The 22,737-nt window shown below is 37.6% G+C and overlaps 1 protein-coding gene across 4 annotated transcripts in view; it reads left to right on the forward strand.

Moving 5' to 3' along the window:
• The window catches only part of Yif1 (Yip1d-interacting factor 1), a 197,368-nt gene that overhangs the window by 158,249 nt on the left and 16,382 nt on the right, over positions 1-22,737 (forward strand). For all 4 annotated transcript variants that reach the window (XM_067159559.2, XM_067159566.2, XM_067159544.2 and 1 more), the window contains exon 5: positions 6,572-6,727. In XM_067159559.2, coding sequence (XP_067015660.1) covers positions 6,572-6,727 — 156 coding nt within the window. The remainder of the gene's footprint in view (positions 1-6,571; positions 6,728-22,737) is intronic.

Consider the following 22,737-nt stretch of genomic DNA (forward strand, 5'->3'; position numbering starts at 1 on the left):
TCAGCAACAATCTCCTCATCCTTTTGTCTCTGCATACAGTCAAATCATCATCAAAGTGTTTATAGGTATTTAAAATTAACCCACTCTGGTAAATCTTAACTGCTCGCTGCCAGGTGCATCTTCAGTATCTTCGCAAAATGAGGACTCTTCTCGTAAAAGACTAGCTTTATGGAAGCATTCCATAATTATTGAGAATGACACATGCTCACAGCCAGCCAAAATGAATCCCAAGGCCTGGAGTACATTAATGGAGAAATGTTCATTTCCTGCATCTGTGAATGTTACTAAATGTTGTACAAACATTTTTCTATAGTGTACTTTAAAGTTGGCAGTGGTCAAGTGTCTGAAGAACACTGGTGCAATTTGAGTGGAAGAATTCCACTCTAACATTTTCAAAGGCTATTTTGGGTAGATGGGCTGTACACCTATCCGTTAGAAGCAGTATCTTCTTCTTTTCCTTTTTCATTCCAAAGTCCAATTTGTTTATTAGTCTACATCCATAAATTCTTTCTGCCTCTCATCCATCCTTTCCTCTTGTCTGAGAGAAGTGTCTAGAAGTGCACATTAGAAGAGACCAGTAGCCTCATTATCCCTTTGACCACTTTTGTCAGTTGACTTCCCCATGGCCCATGCTGAGGAACTTCATGCACAGAGGTTGGCTTTAGCGCCTGCCATCCCCACACCATGAGCAGACAGCAACAATCAAGAGGAAAGTCCTCCCCCTCTTTCATGGGGAAAAGGATACACCAACCCATGAACACTACAATGCCTAAGGATCACCTGTTAATTACCTGACATAGTTCCTCAACTGTGACTGCTTATGAGCTCATACTCAGTGTTTAAGCTGCCATCATGCTTCTGAGGAACTTGAGCACTCCTACGTCGTGCAGTGACATCTTGCAAAGATTTGTAATAGATGTACTCGTAGTTATTCTTGCTGAGTATGGGATTTTAGAGTCTCTTTTCTTATTACGTACCCTTCTGATTCCTAATAAGTACCCATTTGAATTCAGATGGCTCCAGTTCTTTGTCAGCAACTGTTTCACCATAATCATCGACAAGTCCCAGGGCCAGATGCAGTCCGCTGTCAGGGTGAAACTTAGTAGGATGTGTCTCTCATGACCAGCTCTGTGGCCTATCCGAGGGTTAGGGTGGCAAGTAGTCTGTTCCTCCATACTCCAAGTGGATGAACATTGAGTGAGGGACCATGCTGCCCCTACAGCATACTTTGATAGAGCACCCATGAAATGATTTTGTTGTTACAGTCTGTCTCCACTGACAGCCTATTAACCAAACCTACAAAATTACAGACTTCGAGCGATGCATCTGTAAGACTAGATTTATATTTCTATGAAACAAACTGATTCCCACAATCCAAAGGCAGGTACCGTGACTAGCGTTGTATGTGTATCTGAGGTATGGAAGTCCATATTATTTGATTTAATTTTCTGAAGCTGCAGGTGGTTTGTGATGTCAGTCTTTGTGCAAAGAACTTGTAAATTTATCAAATATTTGCCTTTATAATATATTCCAAACCCTTACTCTTTGTCCTATAAATGAATATTTGCCCCAGTTTGTCCTCGTGAATTCCAGCTTTATCTTCCTACTTTTGAAATCTCCACTCAAGCTTATTTGTCTCCTAATGTCATTCGATGCCATGTCTCCACTGACAGCTCGAAGCGTACCACAGTCGAGCATCTTGTCTTCTTACTCCCAGGACTTCCCAGCCCAAAGTTTTCAATATTTTTGTCGGAAATCATTGAGAACAAATTGTGCTGCTTTCCTGTGGATCTTTTCCAGTTCTCATATCAAGTAGACCTGAAGCGAGTCTCATACACTGGAACCATACTCTAATTGGGGCCTTACCAGAGACTTATACGCCCTCTCCTTTACATCCTTACTACAATCCCTAATACTCTCATAACCATGTGAAGAGATCTGTAACCCAACAACCTCGTTAATATGATTACTCCAATGAAGATCATTCCTTATATTAACACCTAGGTACTTACAGTGTTCCCCATGAGGGATCATCCCATCAACACAGTAATGTCTGCCTCCATAACATAACGGTTAGCGCTATTAGCTATTCTCCTCAGAGGCATGGGTTTGATTCCTGGTACTGCCATAAATTTAAGAATGGCAGGAGCGCTGGCATATTGTTAAAGGTTCATGCAGCTCACCTCCATCGAGGGGGTGTTCCTGAAAAGAGGTGCACCACGTCAAGATGGGGACACAAGTTTACTTTACAAACACTTAAATTAAAACTGAGAAGATGTTTCCTCTTGGTGAGACTTCCAACATGACATTTCATTCCATTTATCATCATACCATTATCCGCTGTCCATTTCACATCATTGCCTTGGTCCTCCTGCAACTCATTTACTACTCTCTACAGTATAGCATCATCTGCAAATAGCCTTATCTGTGATTCCAGTTCTTTACTCATATCATTTATATATATAAGAAAGCATAAAGTTCCAATAATACTGCCCTGCAGGATGCCCCTCTTAATCATTACAGGATCTCATAACAGTTCACCTACTCTAATTATCTGAGGTTTTTTTTTTTTTTTCCCCCTAGAAATTTAGCCACCCATTCAATCACCTTTTTTGTTTAGTCCAATAGCCCTCATTTTTGTCAATAATCCCCTATGATCTACCCTATCAAAGGCCTTGTATAGGTCAATAACGATACAGGCCATTTGACCCCCTGAATTTAAAATACCTGCTATATCTTGCTTGAATCTTACAAGTTGAGTTTCACTGGAATAACCTTTCCCACACCCGAACTGCATTCTATCAAACCAGTTAGTAATTTTGCATGTTCAGTGAGCACCAAATCTGGTAAGGGCATATTTCATGCTAGACATAAAACGTGGTGGCCATCCATGAACTGTCAGATGTTACGTGGCACGTGAAGTTTCATCCAGTTTTTTAATGACTCCAGGCTCCCCAAGCAGATACAAGTTTACGATAGGCTCCAACACTTCAGTGATATATCGGTGGCTAGTACACATACTGAGAATGTGTATTTGGCACAGGTGGGACGGGAATGCAATGGCACAGTATACTACAGTGTTAGGTGCAAGACTGATATGGTGATGCATTATGTTGGACTTGAGCATTTGTTACCTCCAAACACTTTTTTTTTTTTTCCTATTGGCTTTACGTCGCACCGACACAGATAGGTCTTATGGCGACGATAAACACAGAACTGTGCAGCAGATTATAGCAGGACCTATCAGAAATAACTTCATGCCTTGTGAAGTTCATCACTAGACACCTTTGCGCCTGTATACAGAGACTCGCTGTAATGCAACTCTCACCAATTTTTGAGCAGGTATTTCTGATGTAGCTCAATCTTGCTCAGAAGCTGGCTGTCTGCTTATTTAGTTGTATAATGGGACCATTGTAGTTCTTCACGTTGATGAATTGCCCTTCATTGATCCACTGATTCTGTGTGCTCATCACTGTAGCCGCATTCGGTTCTGCACAAGGACCAGTATCTCAGGAGGATATATCTTGGTCTTAAAATAATGCTAGAATTTCCCATCATCAAAGTTGGAAACCTGTTGTTATGGCTGATGTATTCTTTGAAGAAGCATTCTTAAGCCTTTGCACGTGAATTGTGACCACACACACTTCTACTACATAACAGAGACACTCTGTCCTTCCCTCTTACATGGCTTCTCTAGGGCACAACTGGCAGACATACTGCAGAGCTGCCTACTTACCATGTTATCATCCTCCCATGATCTATGCATTCTACTCTTGGTGGTTCAATAGGTTATACCATTTTTGGTGGCGTTATTTTAGTGGCCAACAGTGTATTTGCCCAATATATTATACCTTTTAAAAAAAAAATTTCCAAACATCCCATTATTGGTCTAGTCAAGCTAGTATTAGTGATTTGATTGCTTGTGGACTGTGAGGCAGTATTCTTACTCAGTATGTAGATAGAGGGTTAGCTGCATAGATTGTACTTACACAAGCATCACAGCAGATTTATTCTCAGTCTGAATCTAGGATATCCCACACCATTAACTCTTTCGCTGCGGAAGTTGACTTTGTCGACTTGGTACTTTCCTGCTATAGTTTCCGCGTGCTTCTTTAATAAAGATGCATTTAATAATACAAACATCTATAGTCATGTATTGACTATGTACTAAGCATTGTTTGAAAACATTGCTGCCAATACTAGACCTATGTTTGTTATCTTTCACCCGCCCGCCCGCCAACATTCCTGCCAGTTGTCTGGCCGATAGCAGGCTTAACTCAGCAGCTAAGAGCGCGCGGAACAACGTTAGTAATGACAGCGGAGAAATCTTCAATCTTTTAGTGGCCAATTCCGATTCAGACTGTTCAGTAAATTTGGACATTGAAATAAGTGAAGATGTATATAGTGATTGTTCGGAAGAAAGAGCCAATGAGAAAGATCTTCATTTTGTATCGAACTGGCGGGATATTAGTGATGGCATAAGAATTACAAAAATGAAATTATGTGACAGGGCAATTAGTGCTCCTGACTTCAGAAATTCTATCATAATGGGACTTATACGAGAGTATCAGCGCAGTCCGCTGGCGAAACGAGGAAGACCTTCTGATTACGTACCTAAAGTGCGCATGACAGAGAGGCACTTTCTTGGGCAGCAGCAGGACAAGAGTCTCAAGCCTAATTGTGTTGTGTGTTTCACATTACCAGAAAAATGTTCAAAGAAAGGAAAGGGACTGTGAAAGAGAAAACAGACAGTATTTTTGTGTAAGAATTACCCAGGACAGCCTGCAATGTCTCCAGTTCCATGTTTCGAGATGTATCACAGTAATGTGTGTTTCAAGGTCAAATGTCACAGCTAGTTTGCCAAAGTTGAGTTAAAAATGGTGCAATAGTGTTGAATGTCACTAACATTCCAAACATCCCATTATTGGTCTAGTCAAGCTAGTATTAGTGATTTGATTTAAAACAATAAAGTTTCAGTTCATTTGGAAAATACGAAAAAAAATTACATTTTTCTGTAAGGGTTCTGTTTAAAAATAGTGCAGCGAAAGAGTTAATATCTTACATAGTAATGATAATAACAAGAGATAATGGACTAAAGGATATATTTTGGGTTGAATTCTGAGAATTTTAGAAATACCACAAAGGAAATCATAGCATTCCAAGATGTTAAAGTTAGAAGTGGAAAATAGTAAGAAAGGAAAGTGAATTTATTTTACCAGGCTGACATAATTATTTACTTTATTTTAGAAACTTCATTCAGAAAGTGCTCACATTTTTAAAATTATTTTTGTTTCCTTACACAAGTTTACAAGTGATTATTTTCATATTGACCGTATTGAAATTCAGTTATTAAATGTTAAACAATTAATTTATTGAAACCACCTATTCAATACTAGTGAAGTCTTTTTAGGACTATATCACTGTCATATTAAGTTTAAGTATGGTACATGTTTCGCCTGTCATTGCAGGCATCATCAGCCATGAATTCTAACTCCAAGTCAGAGCTCTGAGTGGTTGCTAAACTATACTTTTAATAGTGATTCTCATTCTTCAAGAAAGTGATGTTGATCTATAGAATATTTGGGCCATCCCAAAAAACATAAAAGCTGAACATGTTTGATCTTCTACAAATTTAAAAAAAATGTTTAAATGTTATAATTCCAATAGACTACAAATGTCATCCCAGTATCTGCATTATGAGTGTTGATATTTTGTATTATCTCCATTCGATGTGGACATGAGTACGACGTCCCATAGGAACTTTAAGACAAGATCGGCCAGTTCATTTCCAAATTGTACCATATGTTACATACATTCGTGTACATAGTTGTAAAAAATATTTTTTAAGAATAGTTCTAGTACAAGTTAATCTCTTAATAGGCTGGGGGAGAAAAATGTATAGATGTTTTAAATTCCACTTGTTTCATGCCGTTCTCATTATCGGCATTATGAGAGTTGACACTTGTATTATTTCCATTGGATGTGAACATTAGTTGGACGTCACATTCAAGACATGAATGGCTTATTCACTCCAAATTGTGACCTTAATTTTCTTGTACTTCATGCAAATTGTTATATAAAAAATACAATGTGTGAATAATCCTAGTATAGCATCCACTCAGAGCTCTGACTTGGAGTTAGAATTCATGGCTGATGATGCCTGCAGTGACAGGCGAAACATTACCATACTTAAACTTAATATAATATAATATAATATAATATAATATAATATAATATAATATAATATAATATAATATAATATAATATAATATAATATAATATAATATAATATAATATATAATATAATATAATATAATATCATATAATATCATATAATATAATATAATCCTAAAGACTTTCCTTACTAGTATTGAATAGGTGGTTTCAATAAATTAATTGTCTAACATTTAATCCTTACACAAGTGACATAATGTCAGGGAATCCATTATATATCATACATTACTAAGTCAATAAACATTGTTATAAGAAAATACCATTATGTTTAATAGTGTAAAATGGCATTTGCATGTTGTAAATATTCTAAGTTTATTTTTGTTTTGCTTTGTTATAGGTTTAGTCCTGAAATGTTAGGTATTCATGCAAGTTCTGCCTTGGCTTGGTTAGTCGTTGAAGTACTTGTGGAATTAGTTACTTTATACGTCACCAACATTCAAAGCAGTTTGAAAACTCTTGATCTGGTTGCCTATGGAGGTTATAAATATGTTGGGTAAGTGAACTCATAATAAATTATTACTCAGTGTCACAGATCCTGATTTTAGTACCATATTTTTAAGGAAAATATTATTGTTAATGAAACAGATAATGTAGCGTGTATTTTTTCTTGCTTACTTTTAATTATAATAAAAAACTGAGCGAGTTAGTCATGCAGTTAGGGTCGTGTAGCTGTGAGCTTGCATTCGGGAGGTACTGGGTTTGAATCCCACCGTCAGCAGCTCTGAAGATGGTTTTCCACGTTTCCCATTTTCACACCAGGCAAGTGTACCTTAATTAAGGCCGTGGTCTAATCCTAGTCTTTCCCATCTTTGTGTCACCAAAAACCTTCAGAGAGAGTGTGTGTGTGTGCGTTTTTGTTTCTTTCTTTGTTTGTTCGTTTTTTGAGATGAATAGTAGAAAGAGCTTTGTTCACATCCACTTCAGATACTTCCATTATATTTGCAAAATCGAGAAAAATAATAATATTGACACAAGCTAATTCATCTGTTAAATGGATGTAATAAACACATGACACATATATATATATATATATCCAAAAGGAATGGCTGCCAGTCAATAGCTGGTATGGGTATCATCTAGGTGGTGTTAACTTCCTGCGCGATATTTCTCTTTGGTAGTAGGCAAATACTCAAAGCACAATCAGCGTCAAACAGTGTAAAAGAGGCAATGTTGCTGCCCTCTTAACCACTAAATCAAACACAAATAGTGAAGAATTTTTGTAACTAAAGCGTATGAATGGCAGATAACATCATATGGCACACAAAATACATTAACAAATCGTACAGGTATAATAATAAACCTTACAAGAAGCACAATGCATTAGATGCAAACAAGATTACTCTCATACTGAAACCTCAGCACCAAGAAAATTCATTATACTCTTTTATTTTTTTAACTCCCTCATGCCTCTCGTATCAACTATATGGTACAACTTAATAATCCTACTTTTACAACTTTACTTTCCATCACATTTATTTTTCATTACAACTAAAATAGCTTCATGATCACTATACAGTCTATCACTTCAGTTTCTCTATAGAGCTTATCTGGTTTTATCAGCATCACATCTAGAATATTTTTCCTTTCCCCCTAGTTGATTCTGTCACTTTCTGATTCAGCTGCCCTATTTATTATCTGTTGGTCATGCTCTCTGTCAATTGTATTACTTCCCAGTTTAACATTTGGTAAAGTGAGATTTTTACAAGTGATGAAAATCATCTTTCTGTCCGTATTGAAAATTTCACTAAGTATATAGGAAATAATTTTAAAATTTTACTTCCACCTATTCAATACAATACCAGATATTAACAACCAACTTAAAACATTTTTCAGAAGTGAAACATGTTTCGCCTCATATTTTGAGGCATCTTCAGTCACTAATCAAAACCTTATTCTGTCAGATAACATTTTAAACATTCTATAGCTATTATACATATGTTCATGAAATAACTAAAATTCAATTGTAATGATAAAAACATGTGTTGTTCACTTGATCAAAAAGACGTGATAGGATGGTACAGTGGTACAGAAGATGGCTTGAAGCCTTAGTCAATGTTAAATTTTAAATACCGGTATATAGTGGAAAGCATATAAAATCATTTCATTAAAAATATACAATGCATTCAAATGATATTAAAATAGTAGGATCTTAAGTGGTACATTCAAAAATGGAGGTGTCTTACAATTATGAGTGGCAGCTGATGGTTTAAAGCCATAGTCAGAGTTTGATGCATAAGTAAAATAACACATGAATATGAAAAGGATTACATTAATAGATATAAAAGATAAGGAAAAACATTCCAAAATGCTGGGCAAATGTTGAAGACGCCAGCGTATATTTGCCCGTAATGTTTGAAGGTCAAACAGTTCAAAAATTGTTTATAGTTCAAAGGTTGTTTCTAGAATAGTTCAGCAAGATTGTGTAGACATAAAGTTTAAAGTTGGCTTGAATTTATTTCGAGTCATCGGAGTAAGTTTGTAGAGAGTGATGATATGCAGTTATTCTTTACGTTGGTAAAATTTGACTTGAGGTTGAATGGCTGTTGTTTTCATAACTGATTGACGATATATTTTCAAAATGTTGAAATTGGAAATTTTTATCTTATTGACGAATGCTGTGAAGGTTTGATGTGGCTGTTGAAAATAAAGTTGTAGATTGGTTGGTTCTGAAATGAACAAAAGAAAAAATGTAATAATTTTAATGAGAATGGAAGAAAAAACTTGGGAAGAGGATGTTGGTGCTTACCTATGGCTTTGTTGGCCTGTTTGACTTCTTGTGTGAATCGTTGTTAGGATACTAGTGGTTGCTAACGTTTTTACTTCTGGTGTTGTACGCATGTCGTCTGTGCGGAGGGGAATGGTTTGGAGGGGGCGGGGTTATAGGTTTGTGATTGGCGCACGGAAGGGAGTTGTGTATGGTGGGGGAAGTGGAGGGGTGTGAAGCATTTTTGAGTTTAAGATTGGCTCGTGGAGGTGAGTTACGTAAATTGGAAGGGGAAGGGGGGTGTGATGTGTTTGGTGACGTGGAAGGAGTGTTTATCAATCAATCAATACTGATCTGCATTTAGGGCAGTCGCCCAGGTGGCAGATTCCCTATCTGTTGCTTTCCTAGCCTTTTCCGAAATGATTTCAAAGAAATTGGAAATTTATTGAACATCTCCCTTGGTAAGTTATTCCAATCCCTAACTCCCCTTCCTATAAATGAATATTTGCCCCAGTTTGTCCTCTTGAATTCCAACTTTCTCTTCATATTGTGATCTTTCCTACTTTTATAAACGCCTTTCAAACTTATTCGTCTACTAATGTCATTCCACGCCATCTCTCCGCTGACAGCTCGGAACATACCACTTAGTCGAGCAGCTCTTCTTCTTTCTCTCAATTCTTCCCAACCCAAACATTGCAACATTTTTGTAACGCTACTCTTTTGTCGGAAATCACTCAGAACAAATCGAGCTGCTTTTCTTTGGATTTTTTCCAGTTCTTGAATCAGGTAATCCTGGTGAGGGTCCCATACACTGGAACCATACTCTAGTTGGGGTCTTACCAGAGACTTATATGCCCTCTCCTTTACATCCTTACTACAACCCCTAAACACCCTCATAACCATGTGCAGAGATCGGTACCCTTTATTTACAATCCCATTTATGTGATTACCCCAATGAAGATCTTTCCTTATATTAACACCTAGATACTTACAATGATCCCCAAAAGGAACTTTCACCCCATTAACGCAGTAATTAAAACTGAGAGGACTTTTCCTATTTGTGAAACTCACAACCTGACTTTTAACCCCGTTTATCAACATACCATTGCCTGCTGTCCATCTCACAACATTTTCGAGATCACGTTGCAGTTGCTCACAATCTTGTAACTTATTTATCACTCTATAGAGAATAACATCATCCGCAAAAAGCCTTACCTCCGATTCCACTTCTTTACTCATATCATTTATATATATAAGAAAACATAAAGGTCCGATAACACTGCCCTGAGGAACTCCCCTCTCAACTATTACAGGGTCAGACAAAACTTCACCTACTCTAACTCTCTGAGATCTATTTTCTAGAAATATAGCAACCCATTCAGTCACTCTTTTGTCTAGTCCAATTGCACTCATTTTTGCCAGTAGTCTCCCATGATCCACCCTATCAAATGCTTTAGACATGTCAATCGCGATACAGTCCATTTGATCTCCAGAATCCAAGATATCTGCTATATCTTGCTGGAATCCTACAAGTTGAGCTTCAGTGGAATAATCTTTCCTAAAACCGAATTGCCTTCTATCGAACCAGTTATTAATTTCACAAACATGTTAATATAATCAGAAAGAATGCCTTCCCAAAGCTTACATACAATGCATGTCAAACGTACTGGCCTGTAATTTTCAGCTTTATGTCTATCACCCTTTCCTTTATACACAGGGGCTACTATAGCAACTCTCCATTCATCTGGTATAGCTCCTCCGACCAAACAATAATCAAATAAGTACTTCAGATATGGTACTATATCCCAACCCATTGTCTTTAGTATATCCCCAGAAATCTGATCAATTCCAGCCGCTTTTCTAGTTCTCAACTTTTGTATCTTATTGTAAATGTCATTGTTATCATATGTAAATTTTATTACTTCTTTGGCCTTAGTCTCCTCCTCTATCTCGACATTATCCTTGAAACCAACAATCTTTACATACTGCTGACTGAATACTTCTGCCTTTTGAAAATCTTCACATACACACTCCCCTTGTTCATTAATTATTCCTGGAATGTCCTTCTTGGAACCTGTTTCTGCCTTAAAATACCTATACATACCCTTCCATTTTTCACTAAAATTTGTATGACTGCCAATTATGCTTGCCATCATGTTATCCTTAGCTGCCTTCTTTGCTAGATTCAATTTTCTAGTAAGTTCCTTCAATTTCTCCTTACTTCCACAGCCATTTCTAACTCTATTTCTTTCCAGTCTGCACCTCCTTCTTAGTCTCTTTATTTCTCTATTATAATAAGGTGGGTCTTTACCATTCCTTACCACCCTTAAAGGTACAAACCTGTTTTCGCATTCCTCAACAATTTCTTTAAACCCATCCCAGAGTCTGTTAACATTTTTATTTACCGTTTTCCACCGATCATAGTTACCTTTTAGAAACTGCCTCATGCCTGCTTTATCAGCCATATGGTACTGCCTAACAGTCCTACTTTTAAGACCTTCCTTTCTATCACATTTATTTTTAACTACCACAAAAACAGCTTCATGATCACTAATACCATCTATTACTTCAGTTTCCCTATAGAGCTCATCTGGTTTTATCAGCACCACATCCAGGATATTTTTCCCTCTGGTTGGTTCCATCACTTTCTGAATCAGCTGTCCTTCCCATATTAACTTATTTGCCATTTGTTGGTCATGCTTCCTGTCGTTCGCATTTCCTTCCCAATTGACATCTGGCAAATTCAGATCTCCCGCTATAAGCACATTTCTTTCCATGTCGTTTCCCACATAGCTGACTATCCTATCAAATAATTCCGAATCCGCGTCAGTGCTACCCTTTCCCGATCTGTACACTCCAAATATATCAAGTTGCCTGTTATCTTTAGAAATGAGCCTTACACCTAGAATTTCATGTGTCTCATCTTTAACTTTTTCGTAGCTTACAAATTCTTCTTTCACCAGAATGAACACTCCCCCTCCCACCATTCCTATCCTATCTCTACGATACACACTCCAGTGCCGTGAGAAAATTTCTGCATCCATTATATCATTTCTCAGCCATGATTCAACTTGTATTACAATATCTGGTAAATATATATCTATTAAATTACTTAATTCTATTCCTTTCTTTACAATACTTCTACAGTTCAACACTAACAATTTTATGTCATCCCTACTTGATTTCCAGTTCCCTGTTCCCTTATCACCGCTCCCTAGGCCATCCCGTTTCCCTGAATGTACCTCCCCATTACCCTTCCAAACAAATTTCCTAACTTATATGTACCACTGCGGTTTAAATGAAGGCCATCTGAGTGCAGATCCCTATCTCCTACCCACCCATTAGGATCTAGAAATTTCACTCCCAGTTTCCCACATACCCACTCCATAGTCTCATTTAAATCCCCAATCACCCTCCAGTCAGTATCCCTCCTACACCGTATTCCACTAATTGATACTGTATTGAAAATATTGAAGAAATTTTTGTCTTGAAAGTTTACTTTATCAAACAATGCCACTAATTGGTCATATAAAGGGCTTCTATTGTCTATTGGATCATTTAAATTTTTATTAGGATTGAATTTTTGAACCAAAAATATATATAAATTCTCGAATTCAGTCATGAGTGTACCTTTTTTCAATCTTTTTACAATTTGAAGGTCCTGGTCAATTGTGGTAAAATTGTGCCCAGTTTCTTTCATGTGATTGCTCATTGCTGAGTGTTTATTATGTTTCTGAGCATTGAAATGTTCGGAGTACCTAGTTATCAAGCTTCTTCCTGTTTTTCCGACGTATGAACTGAGGCATTCATTACATTTTAATCTATAGATACCGGAGCCTGAATATTTATTATTTTCGGAATTTATTGTATTGTGGTTGAAGAACATTTTGATCTATAGATATGTAAGTTAACAAGCCCCTCCACTCTTTTCTGTCCTTCCACTTTCCACTTTTCCTGCTCCATTACTTACGCCACATCCAATCCAACTTCTCTAATGTCCTTCCAAATCTGATCCATCCACCCTTTTCTCGGTCTTCCAACTGTTCTCTTTCCCTTAACTTCTCTTTTCAATTACTTTATTGCTACCCATTCCTTTCCTATTCTTTTTATATGTCCGAACCATGTCAGTCTTGCTTTCTGTATCTTCTGTACAAACGGTTCTATATTTAGCTCTTCTCTGATTTTAATATTTTGAATTCTATCTCTTCTTGTATTTTTAACCGATGTTCATAAATATTTAATTTCTACTGCTTGGCTCTTACTATCTTGTCTCTTATTAGTTACCAGCATTTCTAGTCCATATGCTACAGTTGGTATGAAATACTGTTTATATAATGTTAATTTTGTTCTCTTGGGTACTTTGTCATCCCATAAAAGCTCTCTGACTGGATGATAAAATGTTGTACCTTTATTTAGTCTGTTATTAATTTCAGGGTTGATTTCATTACTTCCATTAATAATGCTACCCAGATATGTAAACTGTTCTACATTCTCTAATAGTTCTCCGTCTATGTTTACTTGGCTTCTCTTTTTCTCTTTTCCACAGTGCATGACTACAGTTTTATTTTTACTAATTACTAGGGCTCGATGCTCAATAAAATCTCCAGATATGCTTGAAAACCACGTGTTATATGCTCGATAGATATGCTCGAAAAACCCATTATGTGCTCCCTAGATATGCTCGAAAACTCATTATATGCGGTTAAATATGCAGAGTATGCTCAAAAAACACCATTAAAAACTATAGAAAGGAAAGTGAAATGAAAAAAACCAATAACATATCTTTATATACGAGCTTTATTTTCTAATTGTATGTATGACACACTGCGATATACTTGCATTCAGTTTTCAAGTATATACATGAGAAGTTTTCTTATAAAAGTTACAGTTTAAAAGTTCATTTACAAAATGTTCAGAATTAGGCAAGTCATTGAAGTAGATCTGCATTGGTCTGTACAACAAGAATTTTTTCTATGTTTTCAGTTTTAAATGATTTTCTTAAATCAGTCAATAAAAGTTTTGATGATGAGAACGATCTTTCAACGTCAACTGACACGAACGGTAAATACTTGAATGATGCTGCTTCTTGTGCAGAGTAGTTTGGAAAATTCTCTGACGATGCAGACTCGCCACGCAGCATCCTCACCAAGTCCAACGCTGCGCTCCAACCGGGATTTTGAGCCAATACGAACTCCAACTTTGTTTCGTGGTTTTCCCAGTCTCTCCAGGCCATGAGTCGGCTTCTTGGATGACTCCTTGTATTGTATTAAGAAATATGAGTAAGTGGTTCCACCTATTCACTACTATGAAGTTGTGAAGTTATTAATACGTCACATATTTATTTGATCTCATTATTATAACTTTTTAGTATTGAATAGGTGGAATTACTTACCTATATTTCTTAATGTAAATCTTGGTTCAATACGTACCAAAATGAAATTTTTGACATTAAATCCTTGTATTGTAGTGACCACTTTAACCAACTCCATCCCTCGCGATTCCAGCTTTGGGATGGCCTCAGGAATGACACTCAAATAGGCTTTTATGAAAGTCAAGGATGGCATAAAGCCCTCATTTTAAAAGCAGCCTTAGCTTTCGTGATGTACTTGCTGTTCGACTCATCAAACGTATTGATCACCTGGAAAAAATATAATTGAAAAACATTAGCCGAGGAGAATAACTGAGAAAATTACAAAATTAGGCGCCGTATGATGGAGTAAACATAAAAGGTATGAAAAGAATGATAAGAGAGAACCTCGAAAATAATAAGATTTTAAACATTTCAAATAATCTTACCTCTTCAGTTGCCCTATGATTTTCAGCGTAATACAAGGGACCCAATATCCAAGTTCCCCATTGCGTCAATATGGGCTCGAGAGGTAAAGGGAACTCTGGATGCATCGTCTTAAAGGCACGGACGTGAGAAGGAGCCTTAACGAAAATTTTCTTCACTGAAGAAATAACGCTGTTGACGCTGGATGATTTTTCGCGCAGCTCCTCAGCAACTCTGCATTGCATGGGTAAGACAAGTAACATGTAACATCTTCGGGGTAGAGAAGCTTGAGGCTCTTCCCAGCCTTAATCATGTAGGGAGCAGCGTCAGTCACCAATACAAGTACTTTGTTTACCTCCTCATGTGAAAGGGTTGGCCACAGCAAGCCTGAAACAGGAATGCATAAAATGAAGGGTGAACTGTTCAGTTAATGGGATTCTGACATGTTGTACTACTGTAAGATATATTTAACTATCAGAACTATCAGGGTCTTCTCTGAGCATACGTAGAATGCATTGAATTATAGCCAGACTGTACTTATTCTTCTTTGGCAAAATGCTCGAAAAATAAATTAATAGAAATATACTTATGCAGAGCTGCTTGCACTGTTCGCACAATGGTACCATGGTTTGTCACATCTAGCTCCCTGCACAGAATTAGGTTGCCCTTCCCCGGTTCACTGGGACTGAGTTTTCCAACAATAATGTTGGCCATGTATCTTCCACAACTGTCAGTGGTCTCGTCGATAGATAACCAAATTGGGTGGATCTCGATGTCGTCCCTGATTGCGTGTAGATCCTGGTGAAAAAGTACCTGAATGAATATTCTTCATGGAATGAAGGTATTATCGAGAGATTACCTTCATTACAACCGAGCCAGATCCATGTTAAAATTACTTCTAAATTGTTTAAACGAGAATGCAGAATAAGTCATTGTGCATGAATTCATACCTTTTCATACTCTGAAGAAACATCATTTTTACGTAGGGTTGACTCATAAGGCAACTCTTTTCCTGCAAAGTCCTTGAAGAGAGCTCTAATCTCTGCATATTTGACCTTGTAGAGGGGTATGTTGGCGCTTAAGAACGCCCTACAAACTCTGTAAGAGAACTCGTCCGAGTGCTGTTGCTGATTGAACAAAGGTTGTATCAGTGCTTGTTTCTTTGATTTCCTTTTTTTAAATTCTTCGGCTTTTGCTGAGTGCCCACTTGTGGCTTTACGTTGGGAAAATTGAAAACCCTTCGAAATCTTGATCTGAAAATAAATAGGTATGTACGCAGAAGCGAGAAAAAATACATTGAACGAACAAAAATAAAGCATTGCGAACTATGAAATTATATTCAAATATTGCAGTAGAAATAGGAGCACCCTCTCAACAATCCCATGAAAAACCAGCAAATCCAAATGGCAATTTCTGCCTCGGAAATGTATAATCTCAGGATCTAACGAGTCTACACACCGATTAATGGCCCTTTAGTCAACATAATGGAAAATTACTACATACACCTAGACCAATACTTTAATGCCAGTCACAATCTCAATGAAATCTCAGAGAAACCCAACATACTCTTCGATCTATTTATCACTTTCCTCAGAAACAATAATGCAGCCAACCTAAACTCAATCCTAAATTTAATCAAAGGTACTTTTCCAAGACAATTACACTTTCTCCCGCACCCTTCAGCCCCACCTTAAGCCCTCTTCCTAAGCCATATATAATTTTATATATGTCATTTCAATACAAGAACTTACTGATTTCCATGATTATAATTTTTACAACACCCCATTTATACTTTATTCTTTGTTAAAAACCTCTTAGTATGTATATTCCTTGTATTATTAACTATTACCATAATAACATCTCATTTCACTTGTTATTCTTTAAAATAACATTTTCTTAGGATTTCGCCAAAAGTGATCTTTGCTCCCATACGGCTGATGATGACCCCTAGATGGGTCGAAACTAGTACCGTGTAATTTATAATTTTGTGAATATATTTTAGTATTGAAAAGGTGAAAACGTTTACGTTGTTATTATTATTACTTATATATTATTCTACACACCGAGTTCGTAGACTTCTCTCTACCTACCTAGTAGGTAGGCACCGTATGCTGCACATACGGCTTACTTGAAATTGAACTGTTTAACCAGTAATATCTTTAAGAACGTAGGAGTGAAAATGTCAGTAAGAACTTACCGCTTTTTCGCACATTTTGCAGAAAAGAATTTTCCCGTCAGTAGAAAATGAGTCAGGGTCTTCCTTTGCACATCGTCGGAGTAAAACACTCAAAGATTCCTTACCTTTAGGCATTGCGTACTTAGAAATCACAAGAACTCGATAGGTACGTATGGATACGATTACGAACTGAGAACTGATCGGGTCAGATCTTCCACCACGTCATGGGAAAAACCACCTAAACAATACTGGTTCCAAAATAGGCACACCACTAAAATACCTCACATTTAAAAGTGAAAGTCGCATTCAAATCCGGCAGAGGCCACTTAGGGTGTGTGAATGACCTCATTAAAAGTTAAAGACCTGTGGTTCTATTATTCGCACCAGATAGGCTTTTCAATATTTATTTCTGTTTTCGAACCTCAAGGATGGTCAGGGCCCGAATTTGGGGGAGAATTCGAAGAAAAACAAACTATTTAGATGAAAACCACATATCCAACTGTTGGATATGTTCCTGCCATCTTTCTGCTTTGTTTTCTTTCCCTAGAAGTGGCTTTCCATCTAAGCTCTTAATATTCATACACCTAGATTTCCTTTTCCAAAGGTTTCCTTGATTTTCCTGTATGCAGCATCTACCTTTCCCATCTACCTTTGACATCCTTGCACTTCTCCTTCAGCCAGTCTTCCTTAGCTACCTTGCACTTTCTATCCACTTCACACGCCTGTATTCTTTTCTGCCCTCTTCATTTCTAGCATTCTTGTATTTTTGTTGTTCATCAATCAGGTCTAGTATCTCCTTAGTTATCCACTGATTCTTAGTTGATCTTTTTTTCTTTTCTAACATTTCTTCAGCAGCCCTGCTGACTTCATTTTTCATGGCAGTCCTCCCTTCCTCTATTGTGTTTCCTTCAGCCTTTTCATTGAGTCCTTTTGCAACATGTTCCTTGAAACAATCCCTCACACTCTTTTCTTTCGACTTGTCTAGATCCCATCTTTTTTTGCATTCTTTCCTTTCTTCAATTTTTTCAGCTTCAGATGGCATTTCATGACCAACAAGTTGTGGGCACAGTCCACGTCTGCTCCTGGGAAAGTTTTGCAATCCAACACTTGGTTTCTGAATCTCTGCCTAATCATAATGAAGTCTATTTGATACCTTCCAGTGTCTCCAGGTCTCGTCCACGTATAAAGCCGTCTTTTGTGGTGTTTGAACCAAGTATTGGCAAGGACTAAATTATGATCAGTGCAGAATTCAACCAGCCAACTCCCTCTTTCGTTCGTTTGTCCCAATCCGAATTCTCCTACTGTATTACCTTTTCTTCCTTGGCTTACCACTGCATTCCAGTCTCCCATCACAATTAGATTCTCGTCACCTTTTGTATATTCTGTTAAATCTTCTATCTCTTAATATGTTTTTTCGATTTCCTCATCATTCGCTGAGCTAGTAGGCATATAGACCTGCACTATTGTGGTGGGCCTTGGTTTGGTGTCTATCTTGACGACGATAATTCTTTCACTATGCTGGTCATAGTAGCTTACCCGCTGCCCTATTTTCTTATTCATTATTAAACCAACTCCTGCACATTTCCTCTTTTTGATTATGTGTTGATAATTCGGTAGTCGCATGACCAAAAATCCTGTTCTTCCTGCCAACGTACTTCACTTATACTAACTATATCTAACTTTAGTCTATCCATCTCCCTTTTCAGATTCTCTAATCTACCACAACGATTCAAACTTCTAACATTCCACGTTCCGACTCGCAGAATGTCAGTATCCATCTTCCTGATGATCGCCCCCTCTCGTGTAGTCCCCACCCGGAGATCCGAACGGGGGACTAGTTTACCTCTGGAATATTTTACCCCGGAGGAAGCCATCATCAGTACATCATTCATACAGAGAGAGCTGCATGTCCTCGAGAGTTAGTTACGGCTGTAGTTTTCCGTTGCTTTCGGCCGTGTAGCAGTATCAACACAGCTAAGCCATGTTGAGTATTATTACAAGGTCATATCAGTCAATCATCCAGACTGCCGCCCTTGCAACTTCCAAAAGGCTGCTACCCCCCCCCCCCCTTTCGATGAACCATTCCTTAGTCTGGTCTCTCAACAGATACCCATCCGATATGGTTGCACCTGCGGCTCGGCTATCTGCTTAATTGGGAGACGCGTGCCTCCCTACCGCTGCAAAGTCACATGGTTCACAGGAGAGGCAACCATCAATATAATAAACAATAATGATGACATTCAACTTCCTTGCTTGAGACCTTTTTTTGTATAAAATATTTCAGTCACCACTCCCCACTTGTACACTGCTTTTACTCTCATGATATATTTTTATCTTGTTAATTAATGATTTTGTTACATTCCTTTTCAGCAGGCATTCCCATACATGTTTTCTCTTAACTGTATCATAAGCTGTTTCCAAATTCAAAAATACGAATATGATTTCCTTGCTCCCTTCCAGATATTTTTCCATTATTGTTTGCACTGTAAATATAAAGTCTGTTGTTGATCTATTGTTCTTCCTCTAACTGTGTTTCTATTATATCCCTCAGTCTTTTGTCTATGATTTTCTCTATTATTTTTACCCCATGTGATAATAGAGTTATACCTCTATAATTTTCACATTTCTTCCTATTTCCTTTTTCAAACAGTGATACAATGCTTCGTTGTTGCCAGTCTTCAGGTATCCTTTCATCCTTCCATATGGCATTGTGGGCTCCGTATAGCCACTGTAGTTCAATGCTTGCTGCTGCCTTAATCACATCAGCATTGAATTCGTCTTTTCCACTTGCTTTACCTTTGGTCATTGCTTTCACTGCCCTTTCAAGTTCCAACCATGTTATTGGGTTCTCTTCTTTTTCTCCGCCTATTATTTCCATTTTCTTATCTCCTTCTTCCTCCGAGCAGTCATCCTCATTATAAAGATTTTCAAAATACTTTGCCATCACCTTCTCAAGACCCTTTTTGTCATGTACTATAGATCCATCTTCTGTCTCTAATGCCTTGATTTTTTCTTGATTTATTCTTTTCATAGTTTACATGGATCATCTGCTGAAAGGTATAAAATGGCAGGGAGGGATTCAGTTAGGTGGAAATGTAGTAAGCAGTTTGGCCTATGCTGACGACTTGGTCTTAATGGCAGACTCTGCCGAAAGCCTGCAGTCTAATATCTTGGAACTTGAAAATAGGTGCAATGAGTATGGTATGAAAATTAGCCTCTCGAAGACTAAATTGATGTCAGTAGGTAAGAAATTCAACAGAATTGAATGTCAGATTGGTGATACAAAGCTAGAACAGGTCGATAATTTCAAGTATTTAGGCTGTGTGTTCTCCCAGGATGGTAATATAGTAAGTGAGATTGAATCAAGGTATAGTAAAGCTAATGCAGTGAGCTCGCAGTTGCGATCAGCAGTATTCTGTAAGAAGGAAGTCAGCTCCCAGACGAAACTATCTTTACATCGGTCTGTTTTCAGACCAACTTTGCTTTATGGGAGCGAAAGCTGGGTGGACTCAGGATATCTTATTCATAAGTTAGAAGTAACAGACATGAAAGTAGCAAGAATGATTGCTGGTACAACAGGTGGGAACAATGGCAGGAGGGTACTCAGAACGAGGAGATAAAGGCTAATTTAGGAATGAACTCGATGGACGAAGCTGTACGCATTAACCGGCTTCGGTGGTGGGGTCATGTGAGGCGAATGGAGGAGGATAGGTTACCTAGGAGAATAATGGACTCTGTTATGGAGGGTAAGAGAAGTAGAGGGAGACCAAGATGACGATGGTTAGACTCGGTTTCTAACAATTTAAAGATAAGAGGTATAGAACTAAATGAGGCCACAACACTAGTTGCAAATCGAGGATTGTGGCGACGTTCAGTAAATTCTCAGAGGCTTGCAGACTGAACGCTGAAAGGCATAACAGTCTATAATGATAATGTATGTATGTATGTTATTCTTTTCGATTTTATTACTCTGTATAATAGTTTCTCAGCACTTTAAATGTTAGGATAACGTCAGCGTGTAGTAATAATTCCATTAGACATGCTGACAGGGTAGAAGGCAGAAGTAGGTTCTACATGGTTGTGTCATCTTGCTCTTTTATTATCTTTTGTCCTAACTTGATGTTAATTATTTTCATTCTATTCTGCCATTTTAATTTTGCCTGTTTGTCATTGTTTAGCGCATATGCTGTTTGCCGCAATGTCATGGCCATTGGACCTCCTAGAAGGAGCTGTTCAAGGCCCATATATCAGTATTAGTTTATTCCATTGCAGTTTAATAATAATACAGTAGCTATAGGTGCGGCGTCTCACACGTAGATTGGTTACCGCCTGTGTGAAGGGTCACAAGATTAAGTTAAGATATTTAGAGTTTTAGGGGTGGAGCTCACATTGGGCACGATTTTCCGTCCATGTGAGTGTCCACATAGTATAGGGGTGGCACTTACATGTGGCCCGGTTTCCTGCCCATGTGAATGCCCACATACTAGATTTAGAATTTTATTTTATTTTATTTCATTTTAATTTGTAGTTTAGTTTGAATGGGAACACGTATTTGGGCGGAAGCTGGTTATGTTCTGCAATAAATAATTTTAAAAAAATATATATAATAGTTGCTGATTTCCTCGACTATCTTGCTCAATTTTGTTGGTAAACTCTCCCCAACATTTCTCCTTTTCTTCCTTGATACTCCTCTTTACTTGTAGTTTCAATCTTTAGTATTCCACATGTAACCTTTCTGTCTTGTTCTCATCCCTCTGATGCATTTGTTGCTTTTCCTTATCCATTCTTTCTTCACCTTGTTCCTATCTTTTATTTTTTTTATTTTGTCTGTCGACCACTGTGTCTCCTTTCCCTTAACCTTTGCTTTTGTTTTCCCACATACCTCAATTGCTGCTTCCACAAACGTCTGTCTTAAATTGTCCTACTCTTCTTCTCCACTTAATCTACAATCTGTTTTCCAGTCAATGACCGGGTCAGGGATGGGATGAATGAAGCCCCCAACTTGCGGCGAGGATAGATATTGTGCTGGCTGCCAAGGCCTGTCACACTCCTGGGGCAATGATTAATGACTGATAGATGAAATGAAATGATAGTGGAGAGTGTTGCTGGAATGAAAGATGACAGGGAGTACCCGGAGAAAAAACTGTCCTGCCTCCGCTTTGTCCAGCGCAAATCTCACATTGTGTGACCAGGATTTGAACCACAGTATCCAGCGGTGAGAGGCTGTTGCCTGAGCCACGGAAGCTCTGTGAACGTATTATTTGTGTATATTTCAGGCAAATGGATATGGAATGCCAAATTGAGAAAAATGAGCATTTCCAACACATTTTACTCTTTGAGATTAACCGAGGATCCATTGCAGCAGGAGCTGGAAAAACAATTTGTGAAGTGTACGGGAATGAAGAAATTGCTAAAAGAACAGCACAAAAATGGTTTTCCCATTTTAAAGCAGGACGGTTTGTCTTGTCTGATGATCCATATTCTGGAAGACCTTCAGATATTGACGAAAATCGTTTGAAAGAGTTGCTTCGTGAGAATCCTCATCAAACAACACGGGAAATAAGTAAACTCTTTCAAGATTAAAATTATTGTGTCCACCTTTTCAATACAAATATATATTTTTAGTGTTTAATTTCTACATGAATTAAAAACACCAGTTAGGGACATGTTTCGCCCTAGTTATGGAAATCTTCAGCCTATATTAATCTTAAGGTCATGAATTAAAACTATAAACATTGGAACTTATAGTAAACTAATTTAATACCAAATACAATTGTCTTATGCTATTTACATAGTTTACAATATGTACAGTATGTACAATATGTGCATTAACTTTGCCAGAATTTATGA

The sequence above is a fragment of the Anabrus simplex genome, chromosome 1 (genome assembly GCF_040414725.1).
Source record: "Anabrus simplex isolate iqAnaSimp1 chromosome 1, ASM4041472v1, whole genome shotgun sequence".
Taxonomy (NCBI): domain Eukaryota; kingdom Metazoa; phylum Arthropoda; class Insecta; order Orthoptera; family Tettigoniidae; genus Anabrus; species Anabrus simplex.